This window comes from Sebastes fasciatus, chromosome 20 (genome assembly GCF_043250625.1).
Source record: "Sebastes fasciatus isolate fSebFas1 chromosome 20, fSebFas1.pri, whole genome shotgun sequence".
Taxonomy (NCBI): domain Eukaryota; kingdom Metazoa; phylum Chordata; class Actinopteri; order Perciformes; family Sebastidae; genus Sebastes; species Sebastes fasciatus.
The window spans coordinates 20,769,870-20,792,247 of record NC_133814.1 but is presented as its reverse complement, the minus strand read 5'-3'; the positions used below and the strand labels follow the sequence as shown (position 1 = coordinate 20,792,247).

General features: G+C 39.8%; 1 protein-coding gene across 1 annotated transcript in view; it reads left to right on the top strand.

Moving 5' to 3' along the window:
* The first annotated feature begins 2,188 nt into the window (after positions 1 to 2,188).
* sema4gb (sema domain, immunoglobulin domain (Ig), transmembrane domain (TM) and short cytoplasmic domain, (semaphorin) 4Gb) overlaps positions 2,189 to 22,378 on the top strand; it is a 40,487-nt gene continuing 20,297 nt past the window's right edge. The window contains exons 1-2 of the mRNA XM_074619080.1: positions 2,189 to 2,303; positions 8,780 to 9,049. Coding sequence (XP_074475181.1) covers positions 8,905 to 9,049 — 145 coding nt within the window. The 5' untranslated portion in view covers positions 2,189 to 2,303; positions 8,780 to 8,904. The remainder of the gene's footprint in view (positions 2,304 to 8,779; positions 9,050 to 22,378) is intronic.

Sequence of the window (22,378 nt, the reverse complement as noted above, 5' to 3'; positions counted from 1 at the left end):
GATATATTATTGAAAATGAACATATCCTGGTATCAAATATACTTTAACTACATATTATTATTATTGTTATTATTATTGTTATTATTATGATTATTCATAATAATCATGATAATAATTATAATGAGTAAATTAAAATATAAAAATTTAAGATACATTTGAAGTAATGATTGAAATAATAAAGAAAAATTAATAGAAAATAAATTAAAATATACGTATTGAATGAAATGTATACAAATAATAAACAAATATATATAGTGCACATGCACGTTTATGAATCTGAATGCATCTGTAGCAATCATGGTTCGAAGAAATATAATAATAGAAAACAAAACTGCATAAAATACCGATACCGAGTACCGATCCGATACCAATGTTTAATTAATAAGCTGTATGCCTCACTGTGTGGAAGTCACTGTTTTATGGGTAGGGCAACATCAGGCTTGAATTTACCATTTTTTTCTTAACTTTATAAAACAAAATGTAACAAATAAATAATTTGTTTTATTTTATTTATATAAATTTAATTTGTATTTATTAGTAAAATAATAAATCGTACACTAGTAACTTAGTAAAAAAATCTTCAAAAATAATAGAATTTTAATTTATTTTTAAAATAAATCTTACACCAACAACTTGGTAAAAAAATAATGAAAATGCACAGGAATTACAATTCAAGTGTAAACCTTTTTAAGGCAGCAAAAAATGGTCAAAAATTTAAACAGGATTACCCTTCGTTCCTCCACAGATGAATAGCTAACATCTTCAGTATTACAGAAATGTATCATGTGTTGGGCATTTGTTTTTTATTTATAGCAAGGAAGCTTACACACAATTAAAAAACTGTCCCAATAACCCTTAATTCAGCCTATCTTGAAGTTTTTTCTTTCCATCTTTTCTCCAGCAGGGGTCAGTCATAAGGCACAGATCACACAGACACAATACACACTATATTTACAGTAGGACACATTAGAAAGACCAGACAATCTTAAAACAACAACAACAAAAAAACAGCAACAGCATGTCTATAATATTCACAATCTATAATATTCACAAAGAATTCTGGTATCACTAAAAATGTGAATTGCATAGCTGTCTATACTCAACACTGAAATATCATGACATTATTGTACTTTATTAGTCTTCCATTAAGTGCTGTTTTTAAAGATCTATTTAACTTTTAACTCATTGAGCATCCAAGTCAGGAAAAGCAGCAATAACAGTGAGTTACAGACATTAAAAACACATAGGCCTCTAGATTTGATTGTATTTATGGATATAGAAGACAAAAACAATCCAAGTGACAACATGTAACACTTATTTCCAACATGGTCCCTGATGTCATAGAAAACAGGGCAGACTATCACACATTCACATTCCCAAATTCCCCAAAATAATAAGCAACAAACAGAAGACATAAATGAAAAACAACGGAAATGAACTTGAAAACCTTGTCCTAGTATTTTTTTTCTTTACTATCTCTATCTATTAGGGATGCATCGATACCGATACTGGATCGGATATCGGGCCGATACTGACTCACTGGATCGGGTATCGGTGACAACAGATCTGATCTATTCAATTCTATTCTATGTTTATATACTAGATACAGTATATACTGCAATTTTAATTCCTGTTTAAATTTTGACAATTTTGTTTGCTGCATTAAACAGGTTTATACTTGAATTGTAATTCCTGTAATTTAGATTTATTTTACCAAGTTGTTGGTGTAAGATTTATTATTTTAATAATAAATAAAAATTCTGTTAATTACGAAGATTTTTTTTACTAAGTTACTGATGTACAATTTATTATTTTAATAATGAATAAAAAGTCTGTTACTTTTGAAGATGTTTTACCAAGTTGCTGGTGTATGATTTATTATTTTAATAATAAATAAAGAATTCAATTTGAATAAATACATTTTTTTTTAATTTGTATAAATAAAATAACAAAATTAAATTCATTTGTTAATTTTTTTGTTTTATAAAGTTAAGCAAACAATGTTAAGTCAAGCCTGATGTTGCCTTACATATAAAAGCATACAGCCTTTTTTATCATTTATTTATGTATAAAAACATGGAAAAGCAAAGGAGGAAACTGTGTATATACCATAACTGACCATAAGGCTGGTCGACTTATATGGGCTATGACTCCAGTGTGTGTGTGTATGTGTGTATGTGTGTATGTGTGTGTGAGCATCGAGTAACTGCAGCAGCAGCAGAGCAGCTCGGTGTTTCGCAGCGGAGAGGAGAGGACGACTCAGACTCAGAGGATATTAGTGGACTCCAGGAAACAAAAAGCAGGTGAGTCTAGGTCTTTTACTGCTTTTCTACTCTTCCCTTCATTTAACGCGTTTCCTCCACTTTTCCTGCATGCACACGCTCTCTCTGCATGTACAGTACATGTACCTATAACACTCTCAGGTGGGTGAAGGTGATTAAAGAGTGTGCAGCAGCAGCAGCAGCAGTCAGGGCTGTTCTCTCTCTCAGTGCTGCAGCAGTCCAGGTCGGACAGGTGCACATGGGGGGGATGTGTGTGTGTGCACGTTCATAGCACGCGCAGGCTGCTTATAAACGATATAAACGTGCATGCAGTGATGGATTACTGTTGGGGTATGTGCAGGAGTGGTTTTGTATCCATTATAAGGAAGGATGGTCCTGAAGCTTCACACGAGCTGACTGCATTAAATAAAGGTATGATAGGAAATAATACATAATATGTTGCTCAGCTGTTTTTAAGCTGTGTTCATGCCTTACTAGAGGTGAATGTAATCAAGATGAGACAAAACGATAAGTGGAAAGAGAGGAGGGATATTAGTCTGAGTGTTAAGAGTAGTATCTTTGTTGTAAAAGTTCATTAAACTCAATCAATCACCATCAAAACTTCTAAAATTGGCTATGGGTCCTTGCATGAATGAGATAGAGCTGTGACGTTGGTTAAATGAAATTAGATTCATTAGTTACTTTCTAATAGGTCATCCTCTATAAAGGGATTAAACGCTGTTACTAGTGTTTTTTATTAAAGGGACTCTGGAAGAATCAGAAATTGCTTGTTAACAGTGACATCTGTGGCCGATAAGTCAACTACAGTCAGCGTCCTGTTGCTCGCGCTTGTGCTCACACTATACGTAGACGTGAGCATGCATTGTTGGTGTTAGCGGACTCCATTTCTAACCGAATATTAGCTGTGGTTGCACACTCTTAGCCCTGTAAGCAGAGCTGAAAATAAAGGCACTCGCAAGCGTGCATGTCGTCACATCGTTTGGATTTTCCTGGAAAAAACGGCCCGGATTCTTCACATGGAAAGCAGTCTAGAGGCTGACAAAGAAAACCCCGAAAGTCGCAATAAAAAATTATTTAAAAATGTTTATACATGTAAAAACCTAACATACAGTTCCTTTAATGGTTAATAAATAATTTACTAATGCTTAATAGTATCGGATATGAGCCATTAATAATCTCTCTGGCTGTTGAGCAGTAGTGGAAGAAGTATCCAGATCCTTTACTTGAGTAAAAATGTTAATACCATAATGTAAAAAATACTCCATTACAAGTAAAAGTCCTGCATTCGAAATCTTACTTGTGTACAAATGAGCAAAACAGACTTTTAAAAAACCAAGTAACAGTACTTCTTATGCACAATGGACCCTGTCAGAGTGTTATAATATGAATATATTTATTATATTATTGCTACAGATGCATGAATGTGTTAACAGTAGCTATTTCAGTGTTGTTGTAGGTCAAGGAGGAGCTATTTTAAAGTAATCTAGTACAGTACTTGACTAATTGCAATTTGTTGCTTCCACCACTACTGTGGAGTCATTAATAAAGTTAATAATAAAGGAGTCAAAAGTTTCACACTTTCCAATCATCAGCAAAAGTAAGTCATCTGCAACTTCTGTATAAATGTTAATAAGTCATTAATAAATGGTTCTTAGTGATCCATCAAATCTTCAGGTGTAAATATTAATACGTTTTTAAGTTTTTCATAAATTAATTGTGGTTCAGATGCCCTGCAGCCCATGTTGCAGAAGGTCAGTGGCCAGTCTGCTCTGATTGGTCAGCTGGCCCACTCTGTTGTGATTGGTCAACCAAACCAAACTCTTCAGACTAACTCTCCGGCCAAGCAGATCAATTTACACATTAGAATATGTGACAAATAAACTGCATATACCACAATGTTTGCAAATTAGATTATACAGTACACATACAGGCTGAAGAGAGTGATTATTTCTAGAGTAAACATTTGTGTAATGGAGAAGAACAAATGAATTTAAAGAGAAAGTCAATAATTCCTCTGATATTCAAATCAAAATGAGTGTTATTTCATCATAAATGTTGACAGATCTGAACAAAAAATTGCTCTGGTAAAGACAAATGGCTCTGGAAAGACAAAGATGCTGAGATGATCTGTCATCACATATTATGCCGTGGATGAATTTAATAATAGTACATTGACACGGCAGAGGAAAACCCTTATTTTAATGCATATTTTCTCCCTTTAAGTCCCAAGAAATCATCACATATTCTTATTTGTGCGTATGATGGCACGATGTATCAGCTCTATTTATCAGATCAACCCAAACAGAGAGCAACATTTTCTTTCTTCTGTTTATTTTCAATGTATGAAGAGGCAGATCATTTGCGACACAATCGTAATTTCATGCTTCTCTAGGAAGATTTGTCTTCAGATTTCTCCACATCACAGTAGATGTGGCCCACAGGGTGAACCCACTCATTCCTCCTTTAATGTGTGAGTAATCTCATTTGTGGTTCAGCTGCATGCCAGCTCCCAAAGGTTTGAGATAAAGATAGAAAAAAAGACGAAGAACGTATAAATGCCATATTCAAGTAAAGCTTATAGAGTACATAATCCCCTTAATAAAGTATATTCATTCACTCTTTGTCGGTTGATGGCTTTAGCACAAAAGTAACCACAAGTATGGCAGTGTGTTTGGCATTTAAAGTGGGATCGGTTGAAAGGAAATACAAGAATAGCTCACCTGTTTTATCGATTTCTCTGCAGAAATGTCACACTAGGTGTTTTGCAAATCATGCTCATATCGGCAAACAGCTTTATCACACTCTTCATATTCTGTAGGCAAGTTATGCCTTCATTTTGGGATGCTTGATGAGCACCAGAGGGCAGAGAGACTATCACTGAAATTAGGCTGAAATGTCCCAGCAGATGTGTTGCAAAACCCAGCTCTATATATGGATCAATAAACAGGAAGAAACTGATGGTCGTTGCTAAGTAAAAGGTGATTCAGACACCGCCTGCTGCTGTTGTTCGATTCCTCTCGTCTCCCATCATGCATGACACATCGGTCGTGCCACTGCCAAGGCAGATGTGTTTACCTTTCCCCCCCTCCTGGAGCGTCCATGCTTTCATCGGTGAGGCAACACCACGTTGTCTACGTCCTTGCCAGCTCCTGTAGTGTACAGTGTACACAACACAAATGCAGATGTGTTGAAACTATGGTGTGTGTTTGCTTTGTGTTACATGAGGGCAGCAGCTGATAAGGGCCTCTTCTCACCAGCGTGTCTGGTTCATCTGCTGCCCTCTATTTTGACACAGTTTTGGCAGGTGGTGGTTTTGGAAGTGCTGAAAAAGTTTGGGACATCAAACAGGACTCACGTTGTTGCACTGTTGCTCTGCTCCAGTGATGTCACCAGAGTCAGCGTCGTCTGTGGCTGAAGACTATGAGTTTGAAAATGAAAAAATCTGTGGGTGTTGAGTTAGAAAGAAGTGAGCTTACCAGACCTCTGTAGCCCGCTCCTCATCTCTGTTTGAGCCTTGTGACTACATCAGCAGCTACGAGCGTAACACACTGAATCTCTGAGCCAACTGTCAGTGGTTCAGTTGCATTGTGGGTAATGTAGGCCCTACATGTTGCCAAGGAAGAAGAATGTGTGGAATAAAAAGGACGATATCGCTGGTTCTGCTGCATCGATTTTGATTCTTTAGATTCTTTAGAGTACTCTTTTTATTTTATAGGGGCATATTATGAGGGATATTTTTGCTTATTTGACAGAAAACAGTGTAGAAATAGGCAGAAGTGAAAGTAGATTGAAGTTCTTGCCGGTACTACTAGGCTTCAGCAACCTTCATTGCTTGATATTGTTCTCCTCCCTCCCCCAGCTTCATGCATCCCTGAACACATGATTCAATGCCTGTATGGTGTAGAAAGAAATTAAAAAAGGAACAGAAAATGGAAAGGAAAGTACAAGTAGGGCTGCAACTATCGATTATTTTATTGTTGATTAAACTGTCGATTCATTTTCTCGATTAATCGATTAGTTGTTTGGTTTATAAAATGTCAGAAAATGGTGAAAAATGTGGATCAGTGTTTTCCAAAGCCCAAGATGACGTCCTCAAATGTCTTGTTTTGTCAACGACTCAAAGATATTAATTTTACTGTCATAGAGGAGTAAAAAAAACAGAAAATATTCACATTTAAGAAGCTGGAATCAGAGAAATTTTACTTTTTTTTCTTAAAAAATTACTCAAACCGATTAATCACTTATCAAAATAGTTGGCAATTAATTTAATAGTTGACAACTAATCGATTAATCGTTACAGCTCTATCTGTCAGCTCAGTAAGCACCAAGTTGACAAACCTGAATGCAACTTCAGTTCCTCACAACTTTAACTTTAGTGAAAATCAAGAATCAGACTTGAAACATCTTTTGGACTGTTCAGGAAGTACATTACATCGGGTAAAGCCAGCTTTAAGAAGTAGTTCTGGATATACGTAATGTGAGAGGATCACCGAACCATCACTAACTCTTTCCCTTCTCATCTCTCACTTTGTCACCTTAAAGGAAGGTTGGTTTCAAATTTTAGCACCCAAACTGCTCACAGAGAGGTCATTAGCCTCGCTGTGCTTCACGCTGCGAGTGATTAGCAGCAGCAGCCGTGGAGATTAAACTGAGAATCCTCCAGTGTCACAATGCTTGCGGAGCGGGATTCGCAGTGTTGACCCTTTGATCAGCGGCGGAGCCGGAGAACGGGGCAGCCAGGCGGAGATTGTGCTGATGGCGCGGGGCCTAATCTCCAGATTATCCGTCATGCTGCTCCAGTGTGCACACAGCTAATTAAGGGATGGAGTCGTGTGTTGCAATATCACATCACAGCGGCGGCATCATCATCATTTAACTCCCCAAACTTTTCAAATGGTCTTTAATATAACAGCACCGTAGTCATTCTCGTTGGCTAATTGGTTGTAATCAGAGAGTGATGGTGCATATCAGCAGCTCATTTTCTGCTCACGCTGTCAAGGAGGCAAGAAGGTTCATACATCTCTTCAGCAAAAGTTCATCGTACCCTCATGGATGATTTGAAAGGTTTTAAGACGTCATCAGTGTCTGTTTCTGTTAAATATCGGGGACATTAAGGGCAGGTCGGAGTTTCTCTGAAAGCTTAGTGATGCACTCATGACCTGTCTAAGTCATTTCCCTCCAACTAGGTATGCAACTTTAACCAGTGGTGGAAAGTTACTATGCATTTACTTAAGTGTACTTAAGTACAATTTTGAGGTACTTGTACTCAGAGCTGCAACGATTAATCGATTAGTTGTCAACTATTAGATCAATCGCCAACTATTTTGATAATCGATTAATCTGTTTGAGTCATTTTTCAAGAAAAAAAAGGTCAAATTTCTCTGATTCCAGCTTCTTAAATGTGAATATTTTCTGGTTTCTTTACTCCTCTGTAGTAAACTGAATATCTTTGACATTTGAGGACGTCATCTTGGACTTTGGGAAACACTGATCGCCATTTTTCACCATTTTCTGACATTTTATAGACCAAACAACTAATCCATTAATCTAGAAAATAATCAACAGATTAATCAACAATGATAATAATCGTTAATCGCAGCCCTATTTGTACTTTACTTTCCATTTTCTGTTACTTTCTACTTTCCAATATTTAAAGGGACATATTAAACTTTAAACTGCACTACATTTATCTAACTTTACTTTTTTTAGATTAAGATTAATTTGACATAAAAATGCATTGCTCAAGATTAAACCGTTTTGGTTTGTGACAGAAAAGCAGTGTCTAGTCGGGTCACGTTTCCACCAAAAGAGACATTTCTGCTCTAAACTTTGCAGATAATTTAATTTATATAACCCTGCAAGACCCAAAGAAGTAAAATGTTCTAATATTTCACAAAAAAGCAAAGATAGTCTTTAAAAAAGATTTTAAAAAACTGTGTTTTTCTTCTTTCCTACCACATTAATCATCTCACGACCCCTCAGATTTATTTTGTGACCCACTATAGGGGACCCAACCCTTAGGTAGGGAACCACTGGAGTAAACCACCCAACACTGTATAAAGTACCAGCTCAACCAGCTGCAACAGTAAAATACTGCATCCACATTGTTGCATTAATATTAACAACCTAAAATGTCACATCTATAATAATATTTCAATCATAGGGGCCATACTTTAATACTTTTAGTACACTTTACTGAGAATACTTACTTTTACCTAGTAGCAGTAGGAATAAAGGACTTTTACTTGTAAAGGAGTATAGTTATATTGTTGTATTGAGACTTTTACTTAAGTAAAGGATCTGAGTACTTCTTCCACCACTGCTTTAACACAACAAGTTTGAATATTACTGATAAGTACAGTATTTCCCCTCAGGTGGAGTGTTCTTTCTGCATATGTTCATTTCGTTTTTAATTAAGCTCAGCAATAACAGCCTCTGGTTCGGTATGCTGGATCATTTCTCTTTTAGTTATACACGTTGTTTTTTCTCTTTCTCAGCTGGAGGATAATTCAAAGAGTCTGCATCTGCTTGCTGCTGAGCCTGAAGATAAACACTATTTCGTGTGTCCCAACAAATTGAGTGCAATCGAAGCTGTGCTCGGACCGAGGTCTGTGTGTTAAACATGGGAGACCGGAGATCAGCGCAGCACCTACTGCCCTGGCTGCTGCTCCTGCTGCTCCTCGCCAGGCTCTCACAGCTGTGGGCCTTCCCCTTCAGCCCGTCCCTGGATCTGGATGTCACTCCCAGGACTACTGTATTCTCCAAAGGTGAGGGGCAAACACAGTTCAGCTTTCAAACTGTGAGGAAAAGATACCGTGTGAGGTGAAAGAGCAACGTACATGCTGGTGTTTCTAAAAACTTGAAATTCGTTAATGTAGTTTGGCCCACTGATTTATCCCGTTTACCAACACGGACAGCAGCTGGAGCTGCTTTCATGTCTGTAAACACACAGACATGATACACATATCATTAGATTCAGTATGACTTACTGTTTCCAGGGATACCATCATCTCCGATGTCCAGCATGAATTAACATCCTTAAATCTGCTTTGAAATCATAGAAAAGAAGACGACCTTTATAACCCCAGAACTTGCCTGAGAATCATCACGTTTTTAAGTTTTCTTCCATATCAAAGTAATCCAGTGATAGTTGCCTGCACATTAATGGGTACATTGCAAACTGAAACTGCTAATAGATAATTCGGCATACTTTTAATGGTGCCAATTACCCAAAATGTAAACAAATATAGGCTAAAAATAAGTGGGCAACATTATACTTTCTGTTTACATCCCCCAAAGCATTGTGGGAACTGTAGTTGCAAAACATGGCAACATGATTATCCCCCAAATAGAAGAAAGACAAAGAATAATAATGCATTGCTAAAACTGTTCTAGATGCATCCATGCAAACACACAAGCCCACTAAACGCTCGCCTCACTGTCCTTATTTGAATGCTGCTCCGGCTCCTTCCTCCCTCCCCTCCTCGTCAAAGAAGTGGCACAGTTTTTTGAAGTTGGCCCTGAAGACAGCTCCTTCATGCTCAGAGTTATTAATCGCCTCTCTCAAGCCCTGTCCTAGATCACACGGCTCAGCAAACACTTCTAATGAAACAATAGACGAGAAGACCTCATAAAAGAAGACCTGAGCGCAGGAGAGCTGATTAGTGTCCGTGCAGGAAATACTGCTGAGCGGCTGTATTTTGGCACAGAGGGGGTGTTTACATACACACATCATCATCATCAGCAGCAGCAGCACCTTCCTCCATCTACCTTACCCCCCCACCTTCTCTCGCTTGCCGCCAACTCACCTTTCCCCCTCCCTCTCTCCTCGCCCCTCATCACTGCGGCAGAGGCTACCACTGCAGCTGCAGCGAGAAGGGAACTCCAGCACTGGCAGACTGATCGGACGGCTGTGCTCTTACCTCCACCCCTCTCCTCTTCAGTCCTCTGAGGATGAGTATTATTAGAGGACGGGTTGGAGTGAACTCTATTGCCAGCCGAGCTCTCCGGTGCAATGTCATAAGAGCTGTTAAGAGTGTTGCAGTGTGAGATGATGCTTTGGAGATGGGGAGGATATGCTGCTTGACGTTCTGAATCACAATCACTCAGAGAGATGAGGAGAGAGATGAGGAGAGAGATGAGAATATAACAGAGGAGGAGTGTTTGTTTTTTTTTGCTCCAATCCGAGAGGAGTTATTTTGCTTGCAGCTTGCTGGAGAGTCGGTGAATATTCCTTCTTCAAGGTCCAAGTTTTGCTTCACAATGAACTGATTTGTTGTGCTGCAGAGAGTTATTGGGAATAAGTATTCTTGGCAATACTCTGCAGCACTAAGAAATACACAAATACTAGGGGTGAAATCAATTCACCTATGTATCGCGATTTTTAGATTTTTTTAATACCAGAATTGTTATATTTGCTTCCTTTGAGTCTATGCGGAGGTAGAAGGAAGTTACCACTTTAATTGTTGTAGTCTCAGTAACGTGACGTGATATTCGATCCGTATCCGTCAACCAAAACAAACCGCAGCGAGCGGAAGCGACAAAGCAGAAATCGGCGTATAAGTACACACATGTGATGCATCCGGTTTTAAAAATAAGTTGTTAACAGAGAGAACTGTATATACCAAATACATATATGGAAATAAGATTGATTGGAATATATTCACCAGAAGTGTAAAACATTACATGGCCCTTATAAATTAAAAAGAAAATACCACTAATTTGTGGGTTGATTTTTGTGTTGCTGGAAAAAATTCAACGCATAATTCCTGACAATGACTGATATATTTGACTTCAGGACATCTCTGACTACATGCTTGTTGAAAATCAAACATTTTAATGTATTAATTTAGATATTTTCCAAAGTAAAAGTCCCTAGAAGTGTATGATTTAACTTTTTCCCATGGTCTAGTGTTAAAAAAGTTAACAGAAATCGCAATACATATCGAATCGGCACCCAAGTATCGTGATAGTATCGAAGCAGGAGATAGGTGTATCGTCGCAGCCCAAACAAATACCGAACATGACAACTTTTAATGCTGTTTACTGCAAACAATGTGAGCTGACAGCAGCGAAGTGATTACTAATATCAGTATTTAATGAAAAGGACACACTCGATTAACTGTGAAGAGTTCATTAGATGGGGCTGCACGTATAATTCATTAAGCCTCATTAAGTGATTTCCTGAGTGTATCATAGTCAGAGCTCATTGTCTACTCTGAAAGCCTCCTCCCAATTGTCATGCCCTAGGCTATTTATTTACACATCTCTGCTTATGACTCGGATTATAAATCATACATACACTGTGGAGGGCACTTTTCTGTTTCTGCCGCAGCCAGCGTGCGTCAGTGTCTCATCACAGATTTTATTTTTTCTCTCTGCCCTCGCAGAAAGTTGTCCTTGACCTACTTTCTAATCATCGGGGGAGTGCAAGTGAGAGTGCACGTGTGTCAGCATGCGCTTCATCAGTTTCCATGTGTGTCTGTGCTGTATGTGTGTGTGTGTGTGGGGAGGGGTGCTATTTGGGCATGCATGTAGTCACATCATGTAAAATCTGCACCCGTTGTCTCTTTCCCTGCGGTGACACATGTCACTTGGGAGAGGTGGTGGTGGTGGTGGTTGTGGTGGGGGAGCTCCACCTCATAGAAAGGATATGTCCGCCTGAGAGTGCAGGACTGCATATGGAAATAGGACGGATGTATGTATGTGGGTGTCAGGCACCTATGGGAGACTACGTGGGAGGATGTATGTGATGTTTCTCGGCCGGGGGCGAGGGGGCGCTCATTAATTTACAGTATGCTTTGCAGATGGACTGAGTGAGTGGGAGTACAAGGACATGGTGTATCACATGGAGCTCAGATTTATAAGAAGGGAAATGACACAAAATGACTTAATGCACTCGCGTATGGAAAGGATAGAGGAAACGGAAAAGAGAGGATCCTGCATAGTGTAAGAGCCTTGTAACATTTTATACTGTAGATACACAGTCTACATTTCAATAGAAGTAGTAGTGGTGGTGGTGTGGGTGGTAGTAAAGTATTCTCATCCATTACGAAAAGCTGCACTAATCAATATTTTTATATTAACAATGGATCAAATGTGTAATGCGAAAGGGGTCAAGGCAATACGTGTAGAGGCAAGCAACAAGAGCCGCCTAAAGCTTTCCAAGTAAACTTCATTTATTCTTCACTTTCATTTTACATAAATCATTTAAAGGGAAAATTCGCCTTTTTTATGTGCATATCCAATCAGTGCTGATGGTAAATGTAATATAATAATGCAATGCGTGGGAGCGGCAAGTTCACTACGTCTGATAAATAAACAAAATAAACTCACAAAATATAAACTGTAAAAAAATCTTTGTCCATAACGTCCACTACACTCATATTTTGGGATGAAACTGAAAGTTTTTGAGTGGCATTGCGCCCCACAGCTACTCTGTAGTTCTTCCACGCCTCCATTGACGTCAAAGTGACGTCAATGGATGAAGGAAAAACAACAAGTTTTTCAGAGACACAGAGAACATCTGCAAGAACTGCAGGCATTTTTCACACTATATCCCCAACTATCCCTCAGATAGATAGAGAAGAAAAACGTTGAATTTTCCTTTTAAATTTCAGTTACGTTTCTGAGTCCAACCAAAAGTACACAACAGTTGGCATAGACTGTATATAAGAAGTGGACGTAGTCACCGTGTCGTCACCCATTGGTTTGTGGACTGCCGTTTTGAAGCCTCGAGTTCTACATTTTGGCCAACACCATCTTGTTCTTTTGCGATCAGAAGTGACACGAGAGGCTGAATAACACATTTTTAGGTGACCAAAATGGTTTTAATTAAGTGAAAACGCACTGTGAAAAGGTTAAAGTTGTAAAACGCTGACAACTCCCAGACCGGACGAGCAACCACGGACCCTGAAAGTCATTAAACAGAAACACCCTGTTGCTCTGAAACGGTCGTAATCCTGTCAGAATTCTGTAGAACTTGAGTCCGCTGTTAGAAAATCGATAATGTCACCGAACACGCAACAACTAGACATTTCAATGCTGGTGACAGTTTTAATTCCATGTTTAAAACTCGCTAACTCGTCTGGGTGGCTGGGGCAAAGCGCCAACTTCTACTTCAGCTGTAAAAGAGTATATACAATCTGACTTCTTTTTGCAACCAGAGGAGAGGAGAGGAAATAGTTACTGTTCACCGCTGCATACTAGGTCTTGATCTGATCTGTGTCAGATCAAAACATTGTGTTTATCAGTAAAATGTCTTGAGTTTTGAAAAATGCGTGGGATCCTTTCTGTATAAGAGGAAGATTGAATAGTATGTGCGTAGCTTCGGGCAAATATATAATACATCTTGGATTGTGTTTGTGTGTTTATGAGACAGTGTTGCTGTTTTTCTCCCAGAGGTGAGATTAATGCTCGACTGTGTTTCCCCATGAGGGAGTTCCCTGCTTTGGCTTCCTCTGCCTCTGCCACCAGACCTGAAGTAATGCAGGTGTGAAATATTGATGCACTGTAAGTTGCTGCTATGACAAGCTGAGAAGGCAAAAGAGATCTTGGTAGTAAGTTTCCTTCTGGTTGGTTATATTATTGTTGTGGTGGTATAATAATAGAACCTTCCAACTTGATGCTGGAAGAATTTTCTTCATCCAGTATTGTAATTTCAGCGTTCAGATGAGTCTATTATCGTCTTTGCAAACAGCCGGAGCAGCTGCAGAAAATGTGACGATTTACTCACATTATCAGCTCGGCCGCGGCTGCTTTGACTGAACTTGTTTAATCTCTGTGTGACAGCGCTGTTACACCGTTTGTGTTTTACCCTTTTTATGTTTCTATACGTGGCGACAATTAATGCTTTGGACCCTTAAATCCACTGAGACCTCCATGATGCTTTGATCTCCTTCCCCCTTCTGATATAGTGCTGATGTGTGAATCTGGCAGGATCTTACTGGTGATTCGCTGATAGCATCTAGCGAGACCTGAAATAACACAGGGACTATTTGTGTGTTGTGTGTGGGGTTGGCTTTCTTTTCTGAGATGAAAGTCTTGGCTGTCTTTCATCTTGTTCTGCAGTCTCCTCGGTTGAACAGAGTCCTACCAAAGTTTCGGATCTGACACGTCTCTGAAAAAGGTATTGTGTTTGTGTCATCGTAAACACATCGCTGCCACTTTGACGTGATGCTTAACAAGCGACCTCTCAGACAGCGGCTGACATCTTTATTCACGGAGTACACACAGGAAAGGTCCTATTATTTCTTAAAAACATGAGCTTCCTGAAAATGGATTTTCATATTAGGGTAAACTTTAAAGACACGAGTTGTAAATTAATATTCATGTTTTGAATTTTCATTTTAAAGGGTTCGTTCATCCAAATGACTAAATATATACGTTTGCATCTACCTCTAGTAGTATCTATCCATGTCAAATGTGGTTTTATTGCAGAGATTTTGAGATATACAATAAGTAAGGGATAAAGTACAGTGAGTTGGTCATTGTTGTGAATTAAACCCAGACAAGGCGATGTGGTCGCATCGGGGTCTCTCATCGCCCTGAAGGGGTTTATTTCACAACAATGACCCGTTAGCTGCACATTATCACGCTTATTACACGACTACTTAATTAAGAAATCAATGATTTGACACAGAAATGTCTGCCAGAGTCCGACATCAGAACAGCGTCCATAGCAACGGTCTGTTATACATAGCAACGGTCTGTTATAAAGAAATCAGAATTGAGTATTCAACAAAGCCGTGTAATAATAAACAATGATTTTACTGATGAACAATGAAACACATTAAGTGGAAAACCTGACAGTCTGCACCAGTCCGAGTAGACCAGAAGATTATTAGACTTGATCAACCCAAACAGACCCAAACAAAGAGATAGAGCCCATCAATGCCCAATGCAATTGCAGTATGAAATATGAAATCTTAGTTTTTATGCCTCCGTGCCAGCAAGAGCTGGAGGGGAATTTCTTCAAACTTGTCCACAAACGTCCACTTGGACTTGAGGATAAAATAGATTTTGGTAGTCAAAGGTCACTGTGACCTCACAAAACACATTTTTGGCCCTAACTCAAGAATTCATATGCTAGTTATGACAATAATTAGAGTGGCAATGCACAAGGCACATTTTACTTCAACTGCACAGAAGAGATATATCTTTTTATTTCTTTTATCTAGTTTAACGTAGTATTTGATATGTACATTTATATAGAGATTTGTAAATACAGATATACATACTTACCTCGTGTCTTTTTGTGAGTGATGCATGTTTTTTGTCTATCTATCTATCTATCTATCTATCTATCTATCTATCTATCTATCTATCTATCTATCTATCTATCTATCTATTGCTTGTTGTTGTTCCCAACATGATTATGTTTGACCAATGTCTTAAATCTATTTATTAATGCAAATTTCCACTACGGAGGCCAGTAATATTGTATTGTAAACTGAAGGACAGCATAGCAACAGTATTTTTTATTGTCAAATTGACTACAAACAAACCTGTTCATGTCAATTTAAACACATTTTGCCTTAACCAACTGGTGATAGTATAAGCATGATAATATACTTAGAGATAAAAATGGATTACATAATACTGGAGGGAAATACGGAGGAAAACACATCTCTGCTTCATCTTCTTTGCCTCCTATTTTCGTGTATCAGTGCACCCAGTTGTGTATTATTACTTACATAACACATCGTTATGTTCATTGACTCTTGAGGCTGGTAAAGAAGTGAAGAGATGCTTATATAATGTGGACAGAGTTGACGACAACTGGCAGTTGTGACTCTGCCCAAAGAAGTTAAGTCACTCTTCCCTTCCAGCAGTTGTTCCCAAATTGTTTTTTGTGAGGAACCAAGCACGTGTGTGTGTGTGTGTCACATGGTCTCCATAGTTTGTCTAGTGATGGGTGAATCACACAGGAAGTCACACAGTATGACTGTGGTTGGTAGACAGACAGACACACACACACACACACACACACTGGATTTACTATCATCTTGGATGCCACATGGAGGATTACAAATATGTCTGAGCGTGAGTGCACACATTCTGGACGCGCCACCTGTGACGGCTCAGTGTTGTTGAGACACACTCACTTTGGCAAACACACACACTCACACACACACTCACACACACACACACTCCTCAGATCTTCACTGAGTCACTGACAGAAATGTCTTCACTCTTTTTCAGGAGACAGATGAAATAAGTGTGAAGTGTGAAGTGTGTGTGTTCGCCCTGGAAAAACTGACAGATGTTTCTGAGGGGCAGTCGTTTTGACCTCTTCTCCTTCATCGAACGATGTACTGAACATGCACACGGACAAGATAACACACGCGTGCACACGCACACACACACACACACACACACACAAACACACACACACACACACACACACACACACAGAGAGAGACACACACACACACACACACACAGAGAGAGACACACACACACAAACACACACACACACAGAGAGAGAGACACGCACACACACACTGTACCTTGTGCTTTGCTGCAAAATCGATGAGGAAAGTCAACAGAGCGCTGAGGTGTGCCAGAAGCCTTTCATCCTGCTCGCTGGTTTCTATTTACTGTTGTCATCCTGTATGCATGTGTGTGTGTGTGTGTGTGTGTTTGGATACAAAACAGTGGCTTCAGGGAATAGTAGGTCAACGTGGGTCTGTTGCTAATTTACTGAGTATATTCATGGCCGTGCTGATGCTGATAAAACTGTTGAAATGTTTATGTTTTGGTTTTGTTTCTCTCTGTAAAGCTGCACTAGACAATATGTTTACAGTAACAAAGGATCAAATGACTGCATGTAACGTGAAAGATGAGAAATCCACAGAGAATTATAACCTGACTCTGCAGACTCCCTTTTTAGTCTCTTTTAGCTCATGGTTTTAGTTTTACAACCCACAACTCAGTATCCTATATTAGCAGTCTTAAAGGTGCAGTGCGTAGAATGATCCTTCAACCACATGGTTGGTGGTTCGATCCCCGGCTCCTGCTGTCTACATGTTGAAGTGTCCTTGAGTGAGACACTTAACCCCAAGTTATAACTTGCAAAATTACCTTTTAAATTGACAAACATCATATGTGTGATTCATGGCGCATTTCAAATGGGATCAAAACAATATTTGTCTCTTGCCGTTGACTACCGTTTATATTTTTTCTGAAATAAGGTCCCATGGTGGTCCATCGGAGGAGGCGGGACTTCACCTCTCTATGGGGATCCTTAAATAAACAACAAACAAACAAACTCCCTCTGATGACAATCTTTAAGTCACACAGACTCGCAGACTCGCAGGCCTTCACATACTCGCGGACACAGAAAGTATAACTTCGGCTTCACCCTAACCGAGTTGTTTTTGGGCCTAAACCTAACTCAAACTTTTCTGTAACCAAAGTGTCGTAAGATCATAAAAAAAAGTTTTATTTATGAAACAGTAGCCCTGTCGATAGATCAGAAAGTACTTGTCGTTCTGGAGGAAATTAACAAATGATGTACTTTGTCGTTTAATTTGGAGGAATTTAAAGCTCATACAAGCTGCATGTGGTTGTGTTCGTACTTTCTACACTGATTAGTAGCTCTGTACTTTCTGCATCCAGGTAGAAACAGACCAATTTATTTCCTTAGTTCTCCACATTCTGTATATCTGAGAGATTTCAGAGCACAGCTGTGATTGCAGCCTATTGTTTTGGCTTCTGTGGTTCAGACTAAAGAGAACATTCTCATTCATACGTCTGCGTGTCGTGTTGTCACCAAGGATTGAACGACGTCAGTCGATGTGCCCACAAGTGAGTGTTGCTCTGCATAAAAACAAAGGTCTGAGACCAAGGTCGCTGTGCCTCTGCTGCCTTGGGGCCGGGGACGTTGTGTACGTCATCGTAGTCCTTCTCATCAGCGCTGTTGCTTGTTATATCATGCAAACACTATTTTTATAAGATAGAAACCAAGGCTTTCGCTCACTCTTGGATGACTCACAAGTTGTGGGCTTTTTTTTTACGTTGCCTTTGGCTGCCGTTGTGTTTGCATAACTCTCTCTTTAATAAACGTGATCTCTGAGAATATACAGTTTTGTTGTTTGTGCATTTGTATGTGCGTCACCCTCTCCTCTTTGTTGCTTTTCAATACATGTGTATAAATTCAGTGTGTGTTTTTGTGTGTGTGGTGGAGAGGGTGCCCTGCTGCGTGACTCCTGCCCCTCATCCTTCACATGAATCCCCCCCCCGGCGTGTCCTGACCTTTGGTTGTGTCAGAGGAGCTGCTCAATGCTCACTCAAATCTGACTGACTGTGAGAAATAATGTCTTATTTGTAGATTTCATCGAGAGTTATGTAAGGTTTCGTTATCGTTGCCACCTTGACAAGGCAGCAGCGACTCTCGGAAAGTTAAGGTCACTTGCGTTGAACTTTAACACACAACTACAGACTGAAATGTATGCTATAGGAATAATATGTATTGGTTTATTACAACTTAGATCTCATTTTCATAGTTTTGCCCATCATTTCTATCAATTATGTAACATATTTAGGGCTGTCAATCGATTAAAATATTTAATCACAATTAATCGCAAATTAATCACACATTTTTTATCCGTTCAAAATATACCTTAAAGGGAGATTTGTCAAGTATTTAATACTTTTATCAGCTTATCGGCTGTCAGTGTGTCAGTGTGCTGACTTGACTATGACTTGCCCCAAACTGCATGTGATTATCATAAAGTGGGCATGTCTTTAAAGGGGAGACTCATGGGTACCCATAGAACCCATTTTCATTCACATATCTTGAGGTCAGAGGTCAAGAGACCCCTTTGAAAATGGCCATGCCAGTTTTTCCTCGCCAAAATTGAGTGTAAATTTGGAGTGTTATTTAACCTCCTTCGCGACAAGCTAGTATGACATGGTTGGTACCAATAGATTCCTTTAAGTCTTAGCTAAGAATGGGATCCTCCGGAGTCTAGACTCCGATAGTGGTGGACTAAAGCCAGCAGGTGGTTTACCTCCAAAATAAAGTAGATTAAGTAATCTACCTAAACTGTTGGCTTGTTTACAACCTGTCTGGTCTGATCATCAAGTTGTAATAAACTGAAAGTATCTTTTAAAGAGGACATATTATGCTTATTTTCAGGTGTGTACTTGTATTTTGGGTTTTGGGTTTCTACTAGAACTACAAACTAGCCGCTAGGCAGGTATTATGCAGATGTGTTTGTTGGTGACATCACCACGTTACAGAAGAAAAGGCGGGACTTCAAGTGAGGCGTTTCAGGCAGTTCAGGAGCAGTGTTTCTGCGGGGGAGAGGAACTCCCTTTGGCGTGGACTTTGGGCTTTGCAGACCTTTTACATGCACAAAAAACTATATAACACACTAAAGGAAAAGGGGAGAAGCACAAAAGCACAATAGGTCCTCTTTAAAAAGGCTTGATTCACACACAAACTCTTCACTGTGGAGCTTTAATTCAAATGATTCATATTCTTTCAGCACTCTATTTTTAAAATGATCTTTGGTGTGATCATAATGAGCTGATTGGCTACAGTTCACTTTGTTAGTGAAAACAAAGGTAAGGCAACATTTCCTGTAAAACCCTGATGTTGCTCTACATTACTTTGTTCACTCTTTTAGTTTCCTGAAGAGGACAAACATGTCAGAAATCATTTTTTTCTTCGTTTAAAAACTCTGAAATGCTGGAAGAAAAGCAGCTTCTGTGTGATTTGGGCCATGAAACAATTTCTCCTCACAAAGTGAGATGCAGAGGCGGGCAGTAATGACTCAAATTGAATGTTTTGAAAATTGCATTTCTTAAATGTCACTGTGTTGATGTAACTTTTGCAGAGGGTTTCCTCTACCAGGAGCAACATGTGCAGTGTCATTCTTCCCAGCTGTCATGCATATAATCAGTCTGACGTGCACGACAGAGCCGGTATGATAATAACCTAATTATTGACCAGTGAGAGGGGAACCTGTGGTTGTCTGGTTGTCTGGCTGTCAGTGATAGAACCAGTAAGAAAAAGGGCTGACAGGAAGGAAGGTGGGCGGCAAGAGAGGCTGCGGTCTGACTCAGTCTCTGCCTGGTCTTCTGGAGAGTCGACGGGCACTCGCCGCTCGCAGTCATCACCCAGCGTGTCCATGTGACAGTTATTAGACAAGCAGCCAGTCATGTGTGGAGGAAGAGGCCCTCCATGTGATGTTGGGGAAACTCTAAACAGTTTTCATGTTGTGTTACGCAAGATCAAACACGCCGCAAGACTCGCTGTCATCCTCATTATCATCACGATTGTTGTATATTATATTATAGAAGTAAAAGCTTTAGTGAGTTGAGATAATAGAGTTGAGTCAAAGCCTTGAAGTGTGTGTGTGTGTTTGCCTTCTGGTGTCTTTGTTTTGCATAAACAGTTTAGGATGATCCTTTAACTGGTTTAGCAGCATTTACTGAACTAACTTAAACCAGACTGTTAACAGAAACATGTCATTTTTACTCAAACTGTGCTGTTGTGTGTGTTTGATGGCTCATACTTGGCAACTGAATATACTGTATGTGGGCTTTTTACTCATCATCCTTGCAATATTTCCATGCACGCTGGATATTTGCACCCTAATGACCTTTTTGGTAGTTCCTGATTTAAAAGGGAACTCCACCAATTTCACACGTCATAACCAGTTTACTAGTCATGGGTAGTATTACTCAGCCTGTGAAAACAATCATATGATGTGTTTTGAGCAAGCGGCAACCTCCAGGTGCTGAGAAATGAAGCCAATGCCAAAAAATGCAGTTCCTCAAATGGTCACTTGAGGCTGGCTCCAAAAGCGAGTCAGTCTCCACAGACCGCCATGTTAAAATGCCAGACTTTACAGCAGAAATAAACATGTTTACATCCTGGTATATCTAATTCCCCGTTCATGACAACTGTACGGGGGTGGATTTTTGCATAACTCACCTGTTTAAATTATATTAAGGTTTAAAGTTGGGCATAATTGAGGGTTTAACCTCTTTGAGTGACAGGTGGGTGCCATACCTGGTCGCTAGCTGCTAGCTGTCTGCTCCATGGATGTATAAAGAGAACTGGATACAGCGTTGGAGGCGGGGCCCCGTTCATTCCTATGAGAGTTGCTCAGTGGCGCAAGAAGCCAAAATGGCTCGACTTCTGAGTGGAAAAGTACCCGTATCTTCCGGTGATCTTCCCCATCCATTGGGGCCATAGAGCAGGCGCAATAGCGTCCGCTCGGTCACATGGCTCAGTCACGGGCCAAAGCCGTCACGCTGTCGTCACGGCTTGCCAACTCCGCCTCCCAATGGGGCCCAATGGCATCACGTGACGGACACATAAGTTGTGGCCACTACAAATCTTGGCATCAACGACTGCCGCTCTTCCTGGAGGCTTGTTCACAAGGGCTCTTCAGAAACCTCTGGGTGATGTCACGGAGACTACATCCATATTTTATACAGTCTTGTTGGTTTTGAGGCTGTTGTTTGTGGTGCTGTTGAGTTCTGCCGCATTGTACTGGGAGGTTTTAAAGTGAAATTTATGAACCGTGGGATATAAAGTAACATAAGACATCACCTTGCTGGCTAATCATCTGTAGCAGTTACACTGTGATCTCCTGGCCCTCCCGCCTGCACTGACTGGACCCACAATGAACAGGAGAACAGATCGACCGCGACAAGCGTGCAGGACCTCGCACCACAGCAAATCGACTGGTGGAGGACAAATATAGGTTGTCTTATTACTAGGAGCTGGGACATGCTGCCATCAGGACACAATGGATGGAAAAGGAGGAAGAGAGGCGATTAATATGCCCATCTGCTCGCTGCTGACTCATATTCCTCAGCGTCGATACCATCGTCACTTATTCTGTTGTTCTTTCTGCACGTGTGGTTTTCTTCTTCTTCTTCTTCTTCTTCAGTGTGTCAGATTAATTTAATCTATTTAGACGTGAATCTCCGCTTGCATCTAACTGCAAATCAAAGCTCTGTAAACCTACTTCTGCACAGAGGGAGAGAAAGCAATGCCCTCCTTTTTTTATTATTGTCTCACAGCAGCAGCGCGACCTGCCCCCATTTCTGAGGTGCTACACCGGCGCATG